At 41.1% G+C, this 17,722-nt stretch overlaps 1 protein-coding gene across 2 annotated transcripts in view; it reads right to left on the reverse strand.

Annotated features, from left to right (window-relative positions):
- Positions 1-15,354, reverse strand: part of LOC134537109 (fibronectin-like) — a 44,784-nt gene extending 29,430 nt beyond the window's left edge. For both annotated transcript variants that reach the window (XM_063377400.1, XM_063377399.1), the window contains exons 1-6: positions 15,280-15,354; positions 12,438-12,511; positions 8,766-9,017; positions 7,280-7,552; positions 3,619-3,903; positions 895-1,164 (exon numbers count right to left, since the gene is read on the reverse strand). In XM_063377400.1, coding sequence (XP_063233470.1) covers positions 895-1,164; positions 3,619-3,903; positions 7,280-7,552; positions 8,766-9,017; positions 12,438-12,511; positions 15,280-15,290 — 1,165 coding nt within the window. In that variant the 5' untranslated portion in view covers positions 15,291-15,354. The remainder of the gene's footprint in view (positions 1-894; positions 1,165-3,618; positions 3,904-7,279; positions 7,553-8,765; positions 9,018-12,437; positions 12,512-15,279) is intronic.
- Between the last annotated feature and the right edge of the window lie 2,368 nt (positions 15,355-17,722).

Genomic DNA, 17,722 nt, shown 5'->3' on the forward strand with positions numbered 1-17,722 from the left:
GCATGCAGAGGTGGACCAAGTTAGGGCACCCAGGGAGAAGAGGGGAAACATGACACTGTCTAGGTGAGCTGAGTGGAGTAGGGGGCCGGAGGTGGTGCATAAACTGAGATGGGTAGCCTCAGTCCCTTTGCATAGCCAAAAGCTCTAACGTTCTTCCCGGTTGCGTATGCGGCGTATCCGCATCCACGCCCGTTTGGGCCCCCAGGGCGGTAGGGCTGATGGCTAAGAGCGCTGGGTTATCAAAGAAAAGGGGGGGAAACCCTTATTCGTGACTTATGTCTAGGTGGGAGGGTAAGAGAATGCAGAGAGGCATTCTGTCACCGCAGGAATCGACAATACGCCATCTCTCAACGCAAGACGAGACGGCACTGTTAGACGCGCTGGTCCTAGCGGCCGTGCAGAGCACAATGCGATAAGGTGAAATGCCCGGGCCAACGTTATGCGAGGAATTCTGGTGCGGGCTCTCCGTGCGTGTGTCCAAGGTTGCACGAGTTGACACCTGTGGTAGCTGAGAGGAGAGAGAAGTATTGAGGCCTGGAGAAAATTCGAATTGATTTCCACGTATTATTGTGATGTGTTACTACTCTCAATTATTTTAATTAAATCATTTGACGACAGTAACAAAATTCGCTGGGTTGTAGAACTTCATCGAATGAAACATAATCCCTACGCTCAGTATTCCACCTCAAATATTTTCTTTATTATTTACAATAAAAATGATGTTCATATCCAACCAAAGACATCTGTCAGCCTTGGTTTAAACTTATTTAGTCGTGATGAACCTGCACACAAAGTTTGTCTGTCAATATTATACATAGTATAGCTACAAACGACTCCCCTAGTACGATCTAAGGAAGAAGAACTCCCCAGGGCTATGACTGTGTGAGTGCTCACTCCGCAGGGTGAGGACTGTCGTGTCGGAGGCACCGCCGCCAGGACCGACCGCCCACACCAACACCGTGTAGTTCTCGCCACCACCGACTCCGCGCAGGTCCGTCAAGGTGGCGGCTGTCTCAGAGGTGTTGAGGCAGTAGTGGCGCCCCCGGCCGGACCACGGGCCCCAGCACACCGAGTACAGCTTGGCGCGTGCAGGGGCCTTCCAACTCACGCTGGCCTCGTGGGTGCCAAGGTCGTTCACAGTCAAGTTCGCTACCGGCTCAGGACCTGCACAGAAATAATACCTCATTGGCCAACAATCACCAGGGAGTCGTTTTTTATTATTTCTTACAAGGAACTAGAGATGAACGTGTACGCTCAACACACTGCGAGTAAATGTAGGAGAAGTAATCGACTTCATAAAACAGTACAGAAGCAGCACGGCATTTGCCTCGAGTGATTTTGGGAAACACTGGGAAACTGAAATCGGGCTCAATAAATCAGGATTCAAAATCCTGTCCTTTCAAATTCTCTATATTTCAGCATGTTGCTTGATTCCAAGAAGGCCTGATCATGTCGCAGGCCATGGAAATACTAACAATCCATGATAATTTTTTTAAAAAATCTTACGAAAAATGTTATATCTTTAACAGTCTCCAGTGCCTGAATAATAACTGATTATCTAACATTGCCAACTTTATATGATGTAATAGAAACACTAGGCCCTAATATGGATTCCAACAGTATCCAATGCTAGCGTCTGTGATATGTACAGCCACATTATGTAATAGAGATCCAAGATAGTAAGACTCAATTCCCCTAGAGTGTGGTTTTCTCTCTGTTGCGAGGCCTAGTACACCCCTAAAGGGTAGAGATGGGAACCGAAAGATGCAACATTAGTTTCAACAGTTTTTAATGCCATTATAAGTTTTTAACATTTAATATTGAAAAATTGTTTTCTTTGAGGTCAAAAACACATTAACAGATTTTCAAATGTCATTACAAAGTGTCGATTGACAGTATTATTACAAGTGTAGGTAATTCCCAAAAATTAATTCAGAATTAAACGGAAATTGTTACGTGTCCCAGGATGTTGTCCAGTCAAGGTGTAGACTAATCGTAGGGGCTCAAGGTGTAGAAAACACTCGCTTCACAAGTCAGAAACCATAACATCGACACCCCACTGGAAGCATCAGTAAGTGTTTCAAATCCAAATTAAACTTTACCAATTACTCAAAATTACACAAGTACTACCTCGTTCTCAAACCAACGGCATGTCGAAAAAAATGAAGATGTTAAGTAAACAAATATAAAGTTGATAAAGTCGTAACTAAGAGCTAGTACCAACTTATATTAAATATTAATTTACACTTCCTATGGCAACACTCTTTGGTGCTCCCTCTGCTCGCACAGGCCGTTATGGTCGGTCGTTGCCTCCCGAAACGTGTGCACTTATGAGCGAACCACGAACATAGTGCGCGAGAGTGCAACGAAGTGCGGCGAGCGGATGGACGCCACCACAGAGTCGATTGTCGCCCGCGCGTGCGTGGGTCTCTTCTCAGGAAGGGGCCCTGGTGGCCGAAACCGCTCCGAGTCACAGCAGTGCCCTTGTCCCCATCGCTGGGACTGGACGTGTTTGTGTGAGTCGAGATATTAAAGTTGCATTCAGTGGAAGAGATATTTTATTGTGTTTTTTTATATTAAAATATCATCCTGGGGGGCTTAAACACCCTGAGGTAATTTTACTACTGTCTCCACTAAATGCCTTGCATCTACAGGTGACATGACGCCCGAGAGCCCAGAGTCTCCAAGCAGTGCTAGCCGGTGCCCTCATTATCACCACATCATCTCGGCAAGGTGGCTAGAAATCAACTATACAAACTCTAAACTTTACAAAAAAAATTACAAAGTAAGCAGTGAAAAACTTTATAGTTTGGGAAATTATAACGATCTAAAAATCTTACTAACCGTGTAATAAATCTGGATCTATCATAGCCATTAACCTTTAGCCCATTTAATGGAGTTAACTAAATGAACCCTCAGAATGACACATGTACAGAGCCGAAATGACAAATAGTAGAATTTTATTTATTATTTATAAATAACAATTGGGGCCTTTTTAATTTTATTTTTAAATTACAAAGGTTCTTGCCCTCCTGAATGTCCAGTTGTTAACAATCCTTTTGTTCATGCTCTTTCTGTAACTGAGACTGAAACCGAATAAAACCATCGCAATAAATTACTTTTTGGCCAAAGCATATCCTATGAATTATTAATGGCATATTATTTTTTTTGCTGCATTGGTATAATGCAAACTGAGAAATAATATGGTAAACTAAATAAAATATTTTCCTCTGTGAGAAAATTGGTCCTGTTGAAGAAGGAATGCAATTTTATTATATTTTTTAATAGCCATGCATTTAACAACCACACAAAACCTGTTAATTTATGCATAATGCCTTAACGAAACCATTTTTTTTAAATTGAACTATAAAAATTCTAACTTAAAAAGATGGTTGAATCCAAGTTGGCGTATTTCTGTTTCCCTTACTCCTCGTTGACTCGCTATAGATAAGAACATATAAGCTGTGTGTGATGCACAAACCTGTGTGGAGCTCCAGTGGGGGGCTGATGGCTTGCAGGTCGCCAACGCCTAGAGAGGCCATTTGAACCATGTACTCAGTGATAGCTTACAGGGGCTCTCTATAGCTGAGAACGTATAAGCTGTGTGTGACGGCGAACCTGTGTGGAGCTCCAGTGGGGGGCTGATGGCTTGCAGGTCACCGGCGCCCAACGAGGCCACGTGCACCATGTACTCGGCGCTAGCTTGCAGGGGCTCGATGCGGTGCCACAAGTGACTGCGATGCGTTTCGGCAAGTTTTGTGCAATTCTCGTTGTGGTGCTCGCTCGGCCGCCAGCACACCGAGTACCCGCGCAGGCAGTCAGGTCTCTGCGGCCGTGTCCAGGCGAGGTCCACACGGCGGGTCCGCGACCCCACCACCGCCAGGTCGCTCACCGCCCCGGGCGCTGCGAGCAATACATCCAGACAATACTATGACAATACCATATTGGCTATGGGTGCTCGGTGAGGTACTGATGCCGATGTAACGTCCAGCCGGCCATCATGGATGACCTTGACTCTGAACTTTGACCTTGTACTTTGTCCTTCAACTTTGAACTTGACCTTGATAATTGACCTCAGTCGCCATATTGAATTCCACCACATCTAAATAAAATCTCCCACTCTCCAAACGTTGCAATTTTCTTTATAGTCACCATCTTGAATTCTAATAACTTATCCACCATCTTGGATCTGATATCTCAGCCACTTTTTAAAATTCTGACGACATAGCCGCCATCTTGTTGTCAAAAGGAGACCATCATCTTGGATGATGTTACAGTGGCCATCTTGGTTTTTCTTTTCTACTGGAGGCCGCCATCTTGGATTCAGTATTCTTTGTTTTTGGTGCTTGTTCCTAGAGAGCACCAGCATCAAACTGTCTTATGCACATAAGATCAATATTCTATTACCTGCCAATTTTTTCGTGGTCTTTATAGAAATAAAATGTTACATTTTATTTTTAATTTAATTAGCATAATCTAAAAAATTGGCTGAGACATCAGATCCAAGATGGCGGACATGTTGTTATAATGTTATTAGAATCGTTATGGCGTTATTAGAATCGTTATTAGAAAGTTATTAGAATCGTTATGGAGACCATAACGAAAATTGCAATATTATGAGAGCGGGATGATCATCAGGCATAATCCAAGATGGTGAATGAGGTGAAAGGTCAAGGTCAAAGTAAAATGTAGAATTCAAGGGAAAGGTAAAAGTTCGAAGTCAAATGTCAAGGTCATCCAAGATGGTCATTGTGAAGTCACAATCCAAGATGGCGGACATCGGCACTAGTACCTCACCCAGCCCCCATAGCCAATACCGGCCAATAACATGGTATTGTCTGTAACAATACTGTTTTATGTGTATACCAAGATATACTAGGCAGGCCTAACCTGATTTCAAATACATCCTTCCTTTATTTTATTTTATGTCACAAGTCAATTGTATTTCTTCTTTTCCACTCGGACAATCATTTGCATGTTTTAAATTTATTATTTCATACTTGCTTCACAATTATTTTCATGTAAATAACTCTGCTTTCATCATTTTCGCTATAAAAATATTATATTGACGTCATTCGACCGAAGGCCACCCTAAAGCCCGACCTGCAACCGCCAGTATCCTGCCCCGCTAACAGAACGCGCCCCTAGCCATGGCCCACCCGAGTCAGGCGAGCGCCGCGGAACAAAGGTAGAATCAACGCCCATGACCTAATCGACCAGACAACCCGAGTCTCGTACATTGTAAATTCAACACAAATTAATGATCACATCACTTTTAATTAACAACCCCGTGCAAGGGAAGTGCGATGTAGGAGTGCCCGGGTCACTCACGTGTGGTTTTTTAGTAATACAGCTGTGAGTGCTCCCCTTGCGGCCTTCAGCCTAATTTCAATAACTTAGTGTGTAACTTAATTAAAACCGCCCCAAATTTCCGTGTATCATTCGCCACTGGAGCAGTCATCAAGCGACGAACAGTCTCCAGTGTGACTCAGATTATTCAAACTTATTTCATATAAACTTGTTAAATCTAATTTCCAAAACATATATATGTATTAGGTTAATTGCTAATTTTTAATGTGTGAATTTAGAGCCACTTACATTTTGTTATTAATATAATATTTTACGAATAACAGAACTTTAGAAACCTTGGTGCGAGAGGACGCGGAGCCCTCCCCTCGCGCCAGGGCCAGACGCCAGTACCGAGCGACTCGCGGACCGGGACGGACGTGCGTCCCACGGGGAGCCATCAACCACAGTCGACACTGAATTCATTCTGGTAAATATAGTCACGCACCAAAACCTTTTTTAATCAACTCCCCGTGTGCGCCCGGTCCTTTTACGGTGTAGGGCCTATCCCAGCCGCGTAAACATAACACTCCCCGCACAACGTATTACACGGGGCAGTGCAATATACGGCACGGGCCGACTCCCGCAATAACAGACTTTCAGTTAACTGCCGAAGTGCACAGGCACTGGCCACATCTAATCGAAGACTTTGATTAATTTAATAGCGAGCCGCGGTCCATACAGGTGGGCCCGCGCGTCACCGTTCGCCAATTACGGGATTGGCCGACTCCAATCAAACTCCCCCCCCCCCCCCTCATCCACGACTGGTGTGAGGGCTTAATTTTAGTGACGGCGCGTCAGAGCGCCAGTGTAATCATAGTGTACTTTGTATAGGGAAATAGTGTAACTGTAACCACAAGTGTAATTGCCAACGTTAATTAAACGTCCACTCTACACACTCTGTGCGCGACGTGTATACAACAGTGCAAAACAGTGTACGTTATTTGTGGAACCTCCCCAACCCAGTTATGGATCAGCGTGCTATGCTGTGTAGGGCCAGTAGTGCAGCAGTAAGTCGGGATCCCTAACATCACGACCACCGCCGCCGTTCCTAGTGTGCCACGCAGGGGCATTCGTACCCAACGACCCACCTCGTGGTTAACCACCGAGTTAGCCTGGTGCCCTCCCGGACACGTTTCACGTATTAAAAAAGCCTTCCCGCTAGGAACCCCACCGGATCTCGAACGCGAGAACCCGAGCGACAGCAATATCATCCTTTTTTTTTTTTTTTGCTGACCAATAGGACATGATTGAAGACAGTTGTGCATGGCATGGAATAAGAGAGTAAAGCCAACTGTGTTTACCAACTTGTCCACAACATGTGTACCAAAGCACCATAGCTGTTCCGAAACATCCTGGAATGCATCAAGAGCATTTAATTTACTTTATGTTCTTTTAAGCCCCCATGCCTACACCAGTGCACAAATTTCATCATAACTGATCCGAAACTACCCGAAGTGTATCAAATGCACTGACTTTGAGAAAAATTGTAGGAAATAATTAAAACTTAATGCTAACCTACCTAGGTTGGGTTTGGTTTGGTTTTGTTACCATCTTGCTAAACAGAACTATAGTTAGGTTTTTAAAGACAGAAAAATGTCCCTTTTGTCCCTAAAAAAAAAAAATACTTTTCTTAAATTAATCACTCCCGGCATTATTTTAAAGAATTCCACATTAAATGTTGTGTCCGAGTTTTGTATTATAGGATTATTTGCAACATGAGGACACATGAATTTGTTCGTTACCGAGGTTAGTAGATGTTTACACATCACTGGCGAGTACTGAACGACTCGCTCACATTTTTTGCAACCTTTTTTGCCTGGTATTTGTTTTCGGTCTTTCTTTTTCCTGGTGGGGATGATATTTTTGTATTATAGCTCAGTATTTCTGTGAGGCGGAGGTCCCACTGTGTAAAGGGCTGTGAGGGTGGTACCTGTTTCCAGCGGCAGCAGGGCTATGCTGGCAGGGAGCGAGGCGCGGCCAGTGGCGTCGAGCGCCCTCACGGACACGTTGAGCCCAGCGCAGGCCGGCAGCCCAGACTTCTCGTAGCTTCTCATTGAGCCGAGCACCCGGTCCTCGACCACCACCTCGCCGCCGGAGAGCCGCAGCGAGTATAGCGCCACGCAGAGGCTGCCCGGGGCCCACTGGACCGCCGCCACGCCGCCAGACGACCAGCGGCCCTCGAGGGCGCGCGGCATGCCGGGACCTGTGGACCCACGCCCAGATCCGCTTTCAAGGTTATTAACAATAGACTTGTAAACCCAAGCTTTAAAAAAATACTTGGAAACTTAACCAGGATGCCGGAGATTTAGCTCCCGCTGCCCTCCCACCCCCCACACTCTTCTGGGACACAGTGCCATCTCTCCGAGACATACGCACTCTTGTAAATACACATGACACAGCTTAGTTACTGCATGACTTACAAGTGGAGGCCACGTTTCCCCTTTGTGTTTGCTGTTGACAGAGTAACAGAAGACCTTCCTAAAGTTGCTACAAAATGAAGAATGCAAATGTTTCAAGTTAAATTTCTAATAGAATGCATCTGCAATATTTACTACATTGAAGAAGTCATCTGAACATATATTTAAACTACACTTACTAAAACTACTTTGCACTATTTAATAATTCTCTAACCTAAAAAGTACCTATGTTCCTGCAAAGTGTAATGCTGAGCTCTGGTTAGTAATGTACAATAAACTGACCATTCAAGATTCTTAAAAATTGTCTAATGCATTTACATGTCATTGCAATTTCCTATGGTAATTTGGTTTTGGGGTTTCGTTTCTAAAATATATGGTTTGAATCACAAAAATGTTAAAACAGGTAGGTACTTAAGTAGTTTTCATGGGTGTGTTTCGGTATGGAAAAACTGCACACATTACTGTAGGCAGGGTATGTATGTGTGTAGAGGCTTCTATAAAACTGATCTAGTGAATAATTTGATAATTCCCAGGATCTAACACAAAACATTATACAACCTATTGTGTCAGATGCTTTGAATCATAGCTATTTAGAAAGGCGTGTAATGTATTTCAAAAAATTGTATTGTTATTATTTCTTAGCTGTGTTTTACTGTTATGTCCACAACTGTAGCCACAAAATTAAAAAGGAACTCACTAAACTCAGATAACCAATCACTCAGACTAATATATATATATATATATATATATATATATATATATCAGTGCCAACAATGTTTAGCATAAAATATTCCATTTAAAATTACTTAGCTTGAAACTATCCAGCCTAAAACTATTCATGATAAAACCCCTGCCTCTGATCATCCCTGCTATCTAAAGGCAGAAGCAGATCAAGTGTCCCGCACACAATGTTTTAGGTGCATTTGAAAATGTAAACAATATAATGTTTCTGCAACACAACATTGGCATGAGTCTGGAACACTGATGTTGCGCGGATACCTTTACCGCCGCGCGCTGCGGAGAACTCGAGGGACAGAGTGGGTCCGCCAGCCGCGGCGAGGGTGATGTTGTAGTCGAGGCAGGCATCGCCCAGTCGCAGCTCGTGGCTGGTGGCTCCCGGGGCTGGGCGCTCGCACACGGGGGCCGAGTCCCCCGGAGGCAGGCGCTGCCAGCACAGCTGCACGGCGCCGGGGCGGGCCCAGGCCACCGTCACCGTGTGTGCGGTGTAGTTGCTTACCCTCAGGCCGGCGTCTGTCGCACCAACAAGGTCACACTGTACTGCACAGGATAAACCAGCAGCTGCTGTTCCATCCGTCAGCAACCCCGGAGACTTCAGTGAAAGACTAAACCTCATCGCATCAGTGCAAAGACTGTGTTACGTCATTCACTTCCAATTAAAACACTCTCAGGCATATAAGAGGCTGATACCGGAATAATTAACAAAGAATACTGTTTCAGTGCATCAAATGTAGTAAACTAATTTCACGACTAGTCTAAATCGACATTATGAAATATTGACTGGGACAGTTAGGTGCAAGCAAGAACCAGTTTGTAAGAATTAAACTGGGTACTGTTTTGTCTAGTGCCAGTCGCCGCGAGTATTAAGTGAGGACTGGACAACGCGAGTCTAAGTGCACCTCTGGCTGTGGTGCAATGCGGATCGGCCAGTTTGAGTCATCACACATGTTAGTGTGGTATCTGGCATCATTATAATCGTTAACGTTGACCTGGATGGAAGGCCTGCCAACATTTCTCAATTCTCACAGCTCCCTAGATCCCGATGGCCACCGATCCTGTTGGCAACTGCTGCACCCACTGTGCCAGCAGAGCAGGCCTTGGACACTTCCATGGTTGAAGTTCCTCCGGTGTTGACAGAAACCTCGGAGATGTTTACATGTGCAATGTCTTCAGCAGCAGGACAATGGGTGTCAACAGTGCCAGTGACATCGATAAAGGATGCAGCAACTAACGGTGTTCCATCATCCAACTGTATGTACTGTGACATCAAAAACTGAAAATTTTCGTGAATATGTAATACACGATTGTTATAATAACTCTGAATGTATTAAATATCGGTGCAACAGGTGTTGTAGGCAGTTTATGTTGGTATTAGTCAATTGTGGCATGTATGGGAATTTGTCTTTATGTTTAATGCTCAGTTGGTGGAACTGATTTGTGTATTACCTGAGAAGAAGTGATGTTGCATTAAACGCAGTCTTGGTGAAAGTTACTTGTCGTCTACATGTCTGTTTTGTGCTCCGACTTTCCCATAACAGTTTATACACTATGGAAGATTAAAAAAAAAACACACACACACACATCAGGAATTGTGATTGACTGGTTGCGCATCCATCATAATTAAATTGTGCATCATGAAATATATCACTGCTCTTTTTAGCAAATTTGAAAATGCTGTGCTGCGTGAAATATATGGTAATCAACTGCCATTCGGAACAGCCATGAAAATACATGTTAAGACATCTAAATGATTCGCTTTGTCTTCTAAGATGACTGTAGAAATCGATGAACACCAGTAGAGTAGAAATTCTGACATACATTTTTTTTTTTTATTTCTTGAACCTGTCACTTTTACGACGATTTTAATTAAATAATAAACGTTTACATAAAATTAACTTTTTTTGCATTAGTTAAAAATCGAACCAAGGACTATAAAAGATCGAGTCAATCAATATATTAAGAAGTAATTTTTTTTAATTATTATTATATTTTTTGAATTTCTAGGTACATAATTACAGATTTCCAAGATGGTGGCAGAGACGGCCGACATGATGGTGGATATCATGTCAATTTACTTTCTGGTTATTAGACTCTAGCGGGTAAAAATTAAACCAATATGATGGCAGCGCCCTCTAGCAGACGAAAACAAGATGGTCGCCATGACATACTGGCTGATGTAATATCTGCCTTGGCATTAGTGGTAAAAGGGGGGGGGGGGGGTCAGTCTGTCATTTGTCACTACAGGTGGGGGTTTAATTTTTTGGCCCTCGCCGGGTTCGAACCGAGGTCTCCGTGACACAGGCATTTTTTATTAAAATTTTATAAAAATTATTTTCTATTTTTAACATAAAAATTATGGTATTTTTCAAGACTGTGGACAGATTTAAAAATAGTGAAGAAAAAAAAATAATTTCTACTTTAAAATTTTCAAGATGGTGCCAGTAACTAAACATTAGAGAGTGGGTAATTAGATAATGTGTGTATTTCTATTATTATAAACTAAAAAGTTGTTTCTGAATTTAAAAGCTTATTTGTAAAAAAATGTACTTAAAATAACGTGTGTATTTATGTTATAAATTAATTAAAATGTGTCTAGGAGTTCAAAAAATTATTTGTGAAAATAAAATTGGTATTTCTGGCAGAATTGTTAAACCTTCGCCCGTCCCGTTATAAGACAATGAAACAATAGCTCCGCGGTGTGGCTTATCTCCAGGTAACCGCCATCCAAGATTTTGACCTTCATCCTTCGCTCTCTTTTTTATATATGTCGACTTAAGGTCATGTTTTTCATCAAAACATTGGAAAACATATGGATACATGTGGCATATGGATTAGAAAAACTATTTTATTCACATGTAGACGAACAGCTATTAGTGGAAACTCAACAACTACATCGTAAGGCTCGCACGTACGGTGTGCAGAGCTTCAGAAGAAACCTCAAGATATCAGAGTGGGGTCTGTTTACGAAAAGCGTCTACGAATACTCTGAGGGCGGTTGAGTTTTTTTTTTTTTTTCGTTTATAAACTATTTTTATAAGAGTGAAAATGGTCAAACCGTGTGTTTTCAGAATAATGTTTAGGTTTCAAACTCCCTGCGCAGATTCTTGGAAGTATTCGAGAGACTTGCAGTACGCCGTTAAAAGAGGCGATACCGCACTAGAAGCACAAGTTACCACCTCACAAACACAAATACACCTCTGACTAGGTGGACCTCTTAATAAACTAGCCGCAATTTGCAGTAGAAACGATTTTGTTTCATGATTCTTTTATCCAGACAATTCGCAGAACCTTGGGTTGGTCATATTTTAATGCGAACATTCATGGCATAGTGTATAGTGCGGGCCAAAAGTCTTGCTAGTCGTCACCGCGGAGACGAGAAGCGAGAGGGGTAAGTGCGACTCGCAAAACCTTTAGCCTGCACTATAACTATTACGTATGGTACAAACGCCTACATAGATTATTAATATATTTCCTACCGGTGCGTCGGCAGTTACTTGATGCTGCATGTTGATTTATGTCAGACTAAATGAAAACTATACTATAAAGTTTTTATTTATTATTTTTCATTCGAATAGTTTAAAAAATGAAGAGTTAAAACAGCAACTGAAGTATAAATTATAAACTTTATTGATATTCCAATATAGCGGGGTATGATAATCTTTTAAGTCATTACTTTACATGCCGTTATTTCCAAAAACATGTGTTTTCAGAAAATCCGAAAGAAATACTAACTCCGTAAGCTGTCCTTTAATCGAGGTTGACATAAACGTATACCTGTAGATTTGTTTAAATTAAGTACCCACAGTACATATTGAAATGTTAGCAAATTATGGGTAAGTTGTATCAAATTTAGCACCTTTTGAAACCGACAGCCAATAACTATTAAATATATTTTAGGTCAGACACCAATCAATTAATTTGTTAGCAACAAACCTGGAGTAACTTCATCTGCAGTACACGTGACTCCATAAATTTGTAACAGCAGTAGGGCCCAGACTGTTATTAACCTGCAAAATAAAACAAAACGACACTGATTACTATAACTTTTAATCCCAGTATACAACTTGAATTGTCTACAAAAATGTACGGTAGTTCATAAATTAATTTTATCCGAATAGATTTGATATGTAACTTCTTGTTGTAACATATTTTCTGTAGAATTTATACTTTTCCAATAACTACCTACTGCATCAAACACGTGTATCAAAAATTTATGTTACTAAATATCTAAAATGATCCATCGTGACAAAGTAGGAGAATTGATAATGCTGAACATCTGGATTGGTAAAAGTGGTACAGCATATAACATGATGCGTAAATCGGGGATAATGCCTAGCATTTAGGCAACTTTGTAACACGGAAGAAAATACACTAAATTGCTACTTAAATTTCAGAAAAATGATTTAGGAGAAAACATACTAAGTTAATTTTTAATGCCTCCAAAATGAACACCTTAAAAAATGTCTACCATGTTTTAGGTTATACTTCAGAAAATACTTGTTTAGTCTTAAATAACTCTTAAATATAATCTTAGGCTGTTATTTACAAAAACCTTGAACATAAATGTACGGTGTTTGTTATGTCCGTTTTATATTAGGTACCTCTGTAAGAGTTACAACTGTGGAAGGGACGCAATTAAATTTAAATCTTCGAGTATGTATCTAGATGCTTTGCGCATCTATTTTCTATCGGTGCCTGCTGATATACCCTGTTATCAGCGCTCGAAAGGCTATGTGCAGAACTAACGATAATGACTGTGGTGGAATAAGGGAACAGGTGCTAATGAGTGTTGTAATATATTTTTCATAAAAAAAATATTATCAAATCATTTATTATTGGATTAAATAATGGACAGAAAAATGTACCTTTGTTTTTAGAAACTATGTAGATATATTTTTCAAGCCCGAATTTGGCAATCCTGTAGTTTTAATAAAATCGTTTGTACTGTGTTCAAGAAGGAATTTAGGCTACTAGTTAACGAATTGCTCGTATTATAAATGTATACCTGGTTTTGACTCAGATTTCTGAGCCTATCAATGAAATTTAAAAAGAAAATCACTGTTAATTCCATTGGCAGGCTACCAGTTACAACTACTGTATGGTCGACATTACTATAGGTAATAAAGAACTTTTAGGTTACTCACACGATAACGAGAAATTGGCACTAAATAACTGTTAACGACATACTGATACTTGCTATTTCACGACATAGATAATAGATATGAGAGGGAAAACCGCAGTTTTATTGCGTTGTTTCACAATAACTCTTATGTTCGGTATCTCTAATCATGATACTACTGCTAATTTCACATACCTGTAGAAATTTAACAGGTTGCTATTTCATGGCTAACGTTTACACTTTAAAATGTATTACGTAATTGAACACAAAATATATGTGGCAACAGTATCTTAACCTAAGTTAGTGTAATTTTACACATACATATGTTGATGTATTTATACTCTCGTGTTCGAGTTAAAACACTATAACAATTGTAAACGTACAATATGTCATAGTTTTTGGTGTATTTTTCTTTAATATATAAATTTACACATGCATTGTATATTTACCACAACAGTAAGTTAATTTTACTGCATGTAAATTTACAACGAACACGACAATATTGTACCACTTCTAAATATACATTATATTTATTTTTATCTTATAGCTGTTAATTAAAAATGTGTAATTCGGAGCTATTTTAATTTTATCAATTTAATTATTTAAATAATAACTTTTAACAATCCTCGTGACTTAGCGGAGTAAATATCGAATCTATCGTCATAATCTCCTGTTAATCGTGCACACTAAAAAATGTATAACTATTAGCTATACCACTTTCATAACCACATGTAAATTAAGTGAAATTTTGTCGGTATAAATTTCAAATTACATTGTTTTTGTTTTGCAGCTCCTTGGTTGTTATAACTTCTGACAAATAATTTGCAGTTTTACGACCGCATAAGTGTGTGCTTAAACGTATAGTGTACTGACAAAAAGTAACAGGACAATAATTAACTAACACTTTAGAAATGAAGATGAGGGTGTATTGCTATTCTCTTAAGTGATTATAAGAATACCTACAGGATGTTTCATGCCTAAAGATTACTGTGAAAACACACGTTTAAGTCATATTTAGTAATGTAGTAATGGACCCTCGCTGTGTGAAGGCTAGTCACCCTGCCCTCTACCACCTTGCGATCTCGCTGTGGAAGAGAAGGTAGGAGCGTGGGAGGGAGGAAGTAATGTAGTAATGGACCCTCGCTGTGTGAAGGCTAGTCACCTTGCCCTCTACCACCTTGTGATCTCGCTGTGGAAGAGGAGGTAAGAGCGTGGGAGGGAGGAAGTAATGTAGTAATGGACCCTCGCTGTGTGAAGGCTAGTCACCTTGCCCTCTACCACCTTGTGATCTCGCTGTGGAAGAGGAGGTAGGAGCGTGGGAGGGAGGAAGTAATGTAGTAATGGACCCTCGCTGTGTGAAGGCTAGTCACCTTGCCCTCTACCACCTTGTGATCTCGCTGTGGAAGAGGAGGTAGGAGCGTGGGAGGGAGGAAGTAATGTAGTAATGGACCCTCGCTGTGTGAAGGCTAGTCACCTTGCCCTCTACCACCTTGTGATCTCGCTGTGGAAAAGGAGGTAGGAGCGTGGGAGGGAGGAAGTAATGTAGTAATGGACCCTCGCTGTGTGAAGGCTAGTCACCCTGCCCTCTACCACCTTGTGATCTCGCTGTGGAAGAGGAGATAGGAGCGAGGGAGGGAAGAAGCAATGAAGCGTCACCTGAGCTCCATCGCGCTGGCGTGGCGTCCGAGAACTGAACGGAACTGCGCACTGCGCTGGGGGTACCTCAGGTCGTCTGTGTCCTCAAGGTACGAGACATCCTCAATATTGGTACACAGCCACGAAACACTGGCACGTTTTGCAGACAATATGGTTACCATACGCGTCAACTAGACTTTGTACAGCCACTAGACTGAATTTCGTTTTCTTTTTGTTATAATCACTAGTAAAATGTATTTTTTAATCAACTACTCTATTTAAAAAAGCTCTATTCTAGATACAATTAGATTGTATTGCTTGTTTAAAAAAATTATTCGTGTGCTATGCATATAACATTTTATCGGATTTATAGAGAAGAGCAGGGAAGAGTTGTTAAATATATTGTTGTTGTTTTTTTTTTGGGGGGGGGGGTTGGTTCCTAGAATATTTTTTTTAATTTCCTCCCCCCTCCTCCTCCCTTGTAATTACACAAGTAGAAGCACACATATAATGGACAAATAACTCAATTTTGAACACAAATGTTTTTAAGGGATTGTAATTTGGCTTTTAGTATTTTGTATCTCTATAATCTTAAAAAATTACAAAATATTTTATCATTTATTCTGAATGTTTTTAACAGTGATATTAAAAATTAAGTTTATTAACAACTTACAAATAAAGTGAGGCGATCAAAATAAATTCTGAAAAATTATATTAAAGCGATGGCAGGTACTTATTTAATATTATTATTTCAATGTGAATTAGTGTGTAAGAAAATTATTTTACTCTTGGTATTTTAGATATGTATTATCTTATATGTTCCTAACACATTCAAAAACAATAATAGCTGTATAAACAAACATACCTTTTCCGTTGTTCATTTACATTGCAGTCAAGTTATGGCACGCAACTACTGCTTCGTTATGGTACGTGGTTCGTCAAGGCTTCGCGGTGGTACAAGTACCATAATAATGGGATGTCTGACAATCAGCCGTCGTCAAACGCTGAGGGCGGGAAAGACCTTGAAAGCTGAGCGGAATTCGTCCAATTAGACTGGAAGGAGACTCGTTTCGGACCTCGTTCGTGCTGCGGAGTGGACTGTTAAGCCGCTCTCACACCATGCAGTTGTACTGGAGCTGTAGCCATTCTCTACTCTATTGTTTACATGTTCCATTCTGATAAATTTACTTTGTGCATTCTTGAGAATAGCGTGTGAAAGAATATCCAGCCAACAAGCTCTACGGCAGTTTTAGCTGCAGTTTCAGAAACGCATAGTATGACACAGGCCTTAGACGTGACTGTTTGCATGATGGTGATGATGATAGTGGTTATGGTGGAGATGATAATCATGATAGTGATCATGATAGGTTGTTCGGTCCGGGGGACGTTTCGAGTCCCCAGCCACCGCCACGGGGAGGTGACCAAGGCATGACTAGGTTCGAACTAGCGAGATGAGTCTGTGGTGGCACTGCGTTGCCTTCCGCGGTGAAGTTGCCGCGCAAAACCAAGCCTGGACGCGGGAAAGAGAAGTTTTCTACGAGTGTAAAAGTCCTCGGCCCGCAAAATTAAATATCTTGCTATGCCCCTGATGCTACGACTCTTTCTACATAAATCTGTACATTCACACATCATGTGGGTTGTTTCAATTGCTTGGCGTCGCTATTTTACGAGAGTTGTTCCTGTAGTAATCGCGATAGCTCTCTTGCACATGTTGTTTCGTACCAACATCTCTCAGCATACAGCAGCAGACAGGTTATCTTATAGTGGTAACGAGTCAGGCACGTCTTCGTGACCATGATCACTTGTGTGACCTTGTATAGCTTAACAATACATCAGTAAACATCTGATGAGCAAATTCGTGAGCCAACATAAACTGCATGAGAGCTACAAGAAAAATGTACAGGAAAATCTCTAAATGAATAAAACTGACAAAATAATAAAAATAACCAACTCGGTGTATTCAAAGAGTAAAAAAGAAATAAAAATAGTATTGGTTATAAATCGTTATATTATTGGTCTCAAAGGACCGTATAAATACTATATCTTCTGTTTTTACAGCATTTCTTTCGCTATAGCAACAGTACATACAAGCAATGCACTTGCTTACTCCACGTTCATTTTTCTACCAGCAACTGAGAATTTGGCAATGAGGCACGTTTGCAGTGGCCCAGTGTGAAGTAGCCTAAATATGTTAGGGATAGGCTTGACAAATTCACAAATGTATGGTCTCAAATTTTTTTGATGAAAGAAAGGTTTATCACATGAATTAAAGCATTTTACTTAACATAAAAAAATGTGGGCTCGGGAGAGACAGAGGCGCTTGGCACGAGACCACGCATGAGTCGCACGCCCGGGCGTATCTCGCGCACCAGCACGTTTCAGCAAGCTGTCGTCGGAACCTCCAGATAGCAGCGTCCTCTGGCCTCGTGTCAGCCAGCGATACGCGCCCTCGCAGTGCGGATGT

Source organism: Bacillus rossius, chromosome 11 (genome assembly GCF_032445375.1).
Source record: "Bacillus rossius redtenbacheri isolate Brsri chromosome 11, Brsri_v3, whole genome shotgun sequence".
Classification (NCBI taxonomy): domain Eukaryota; kingdom Metazoa; phylum Arthropoda; class Insecta; order Phasmatodea; family Bacillidae; genus Bacillus; species Bacillus rossius.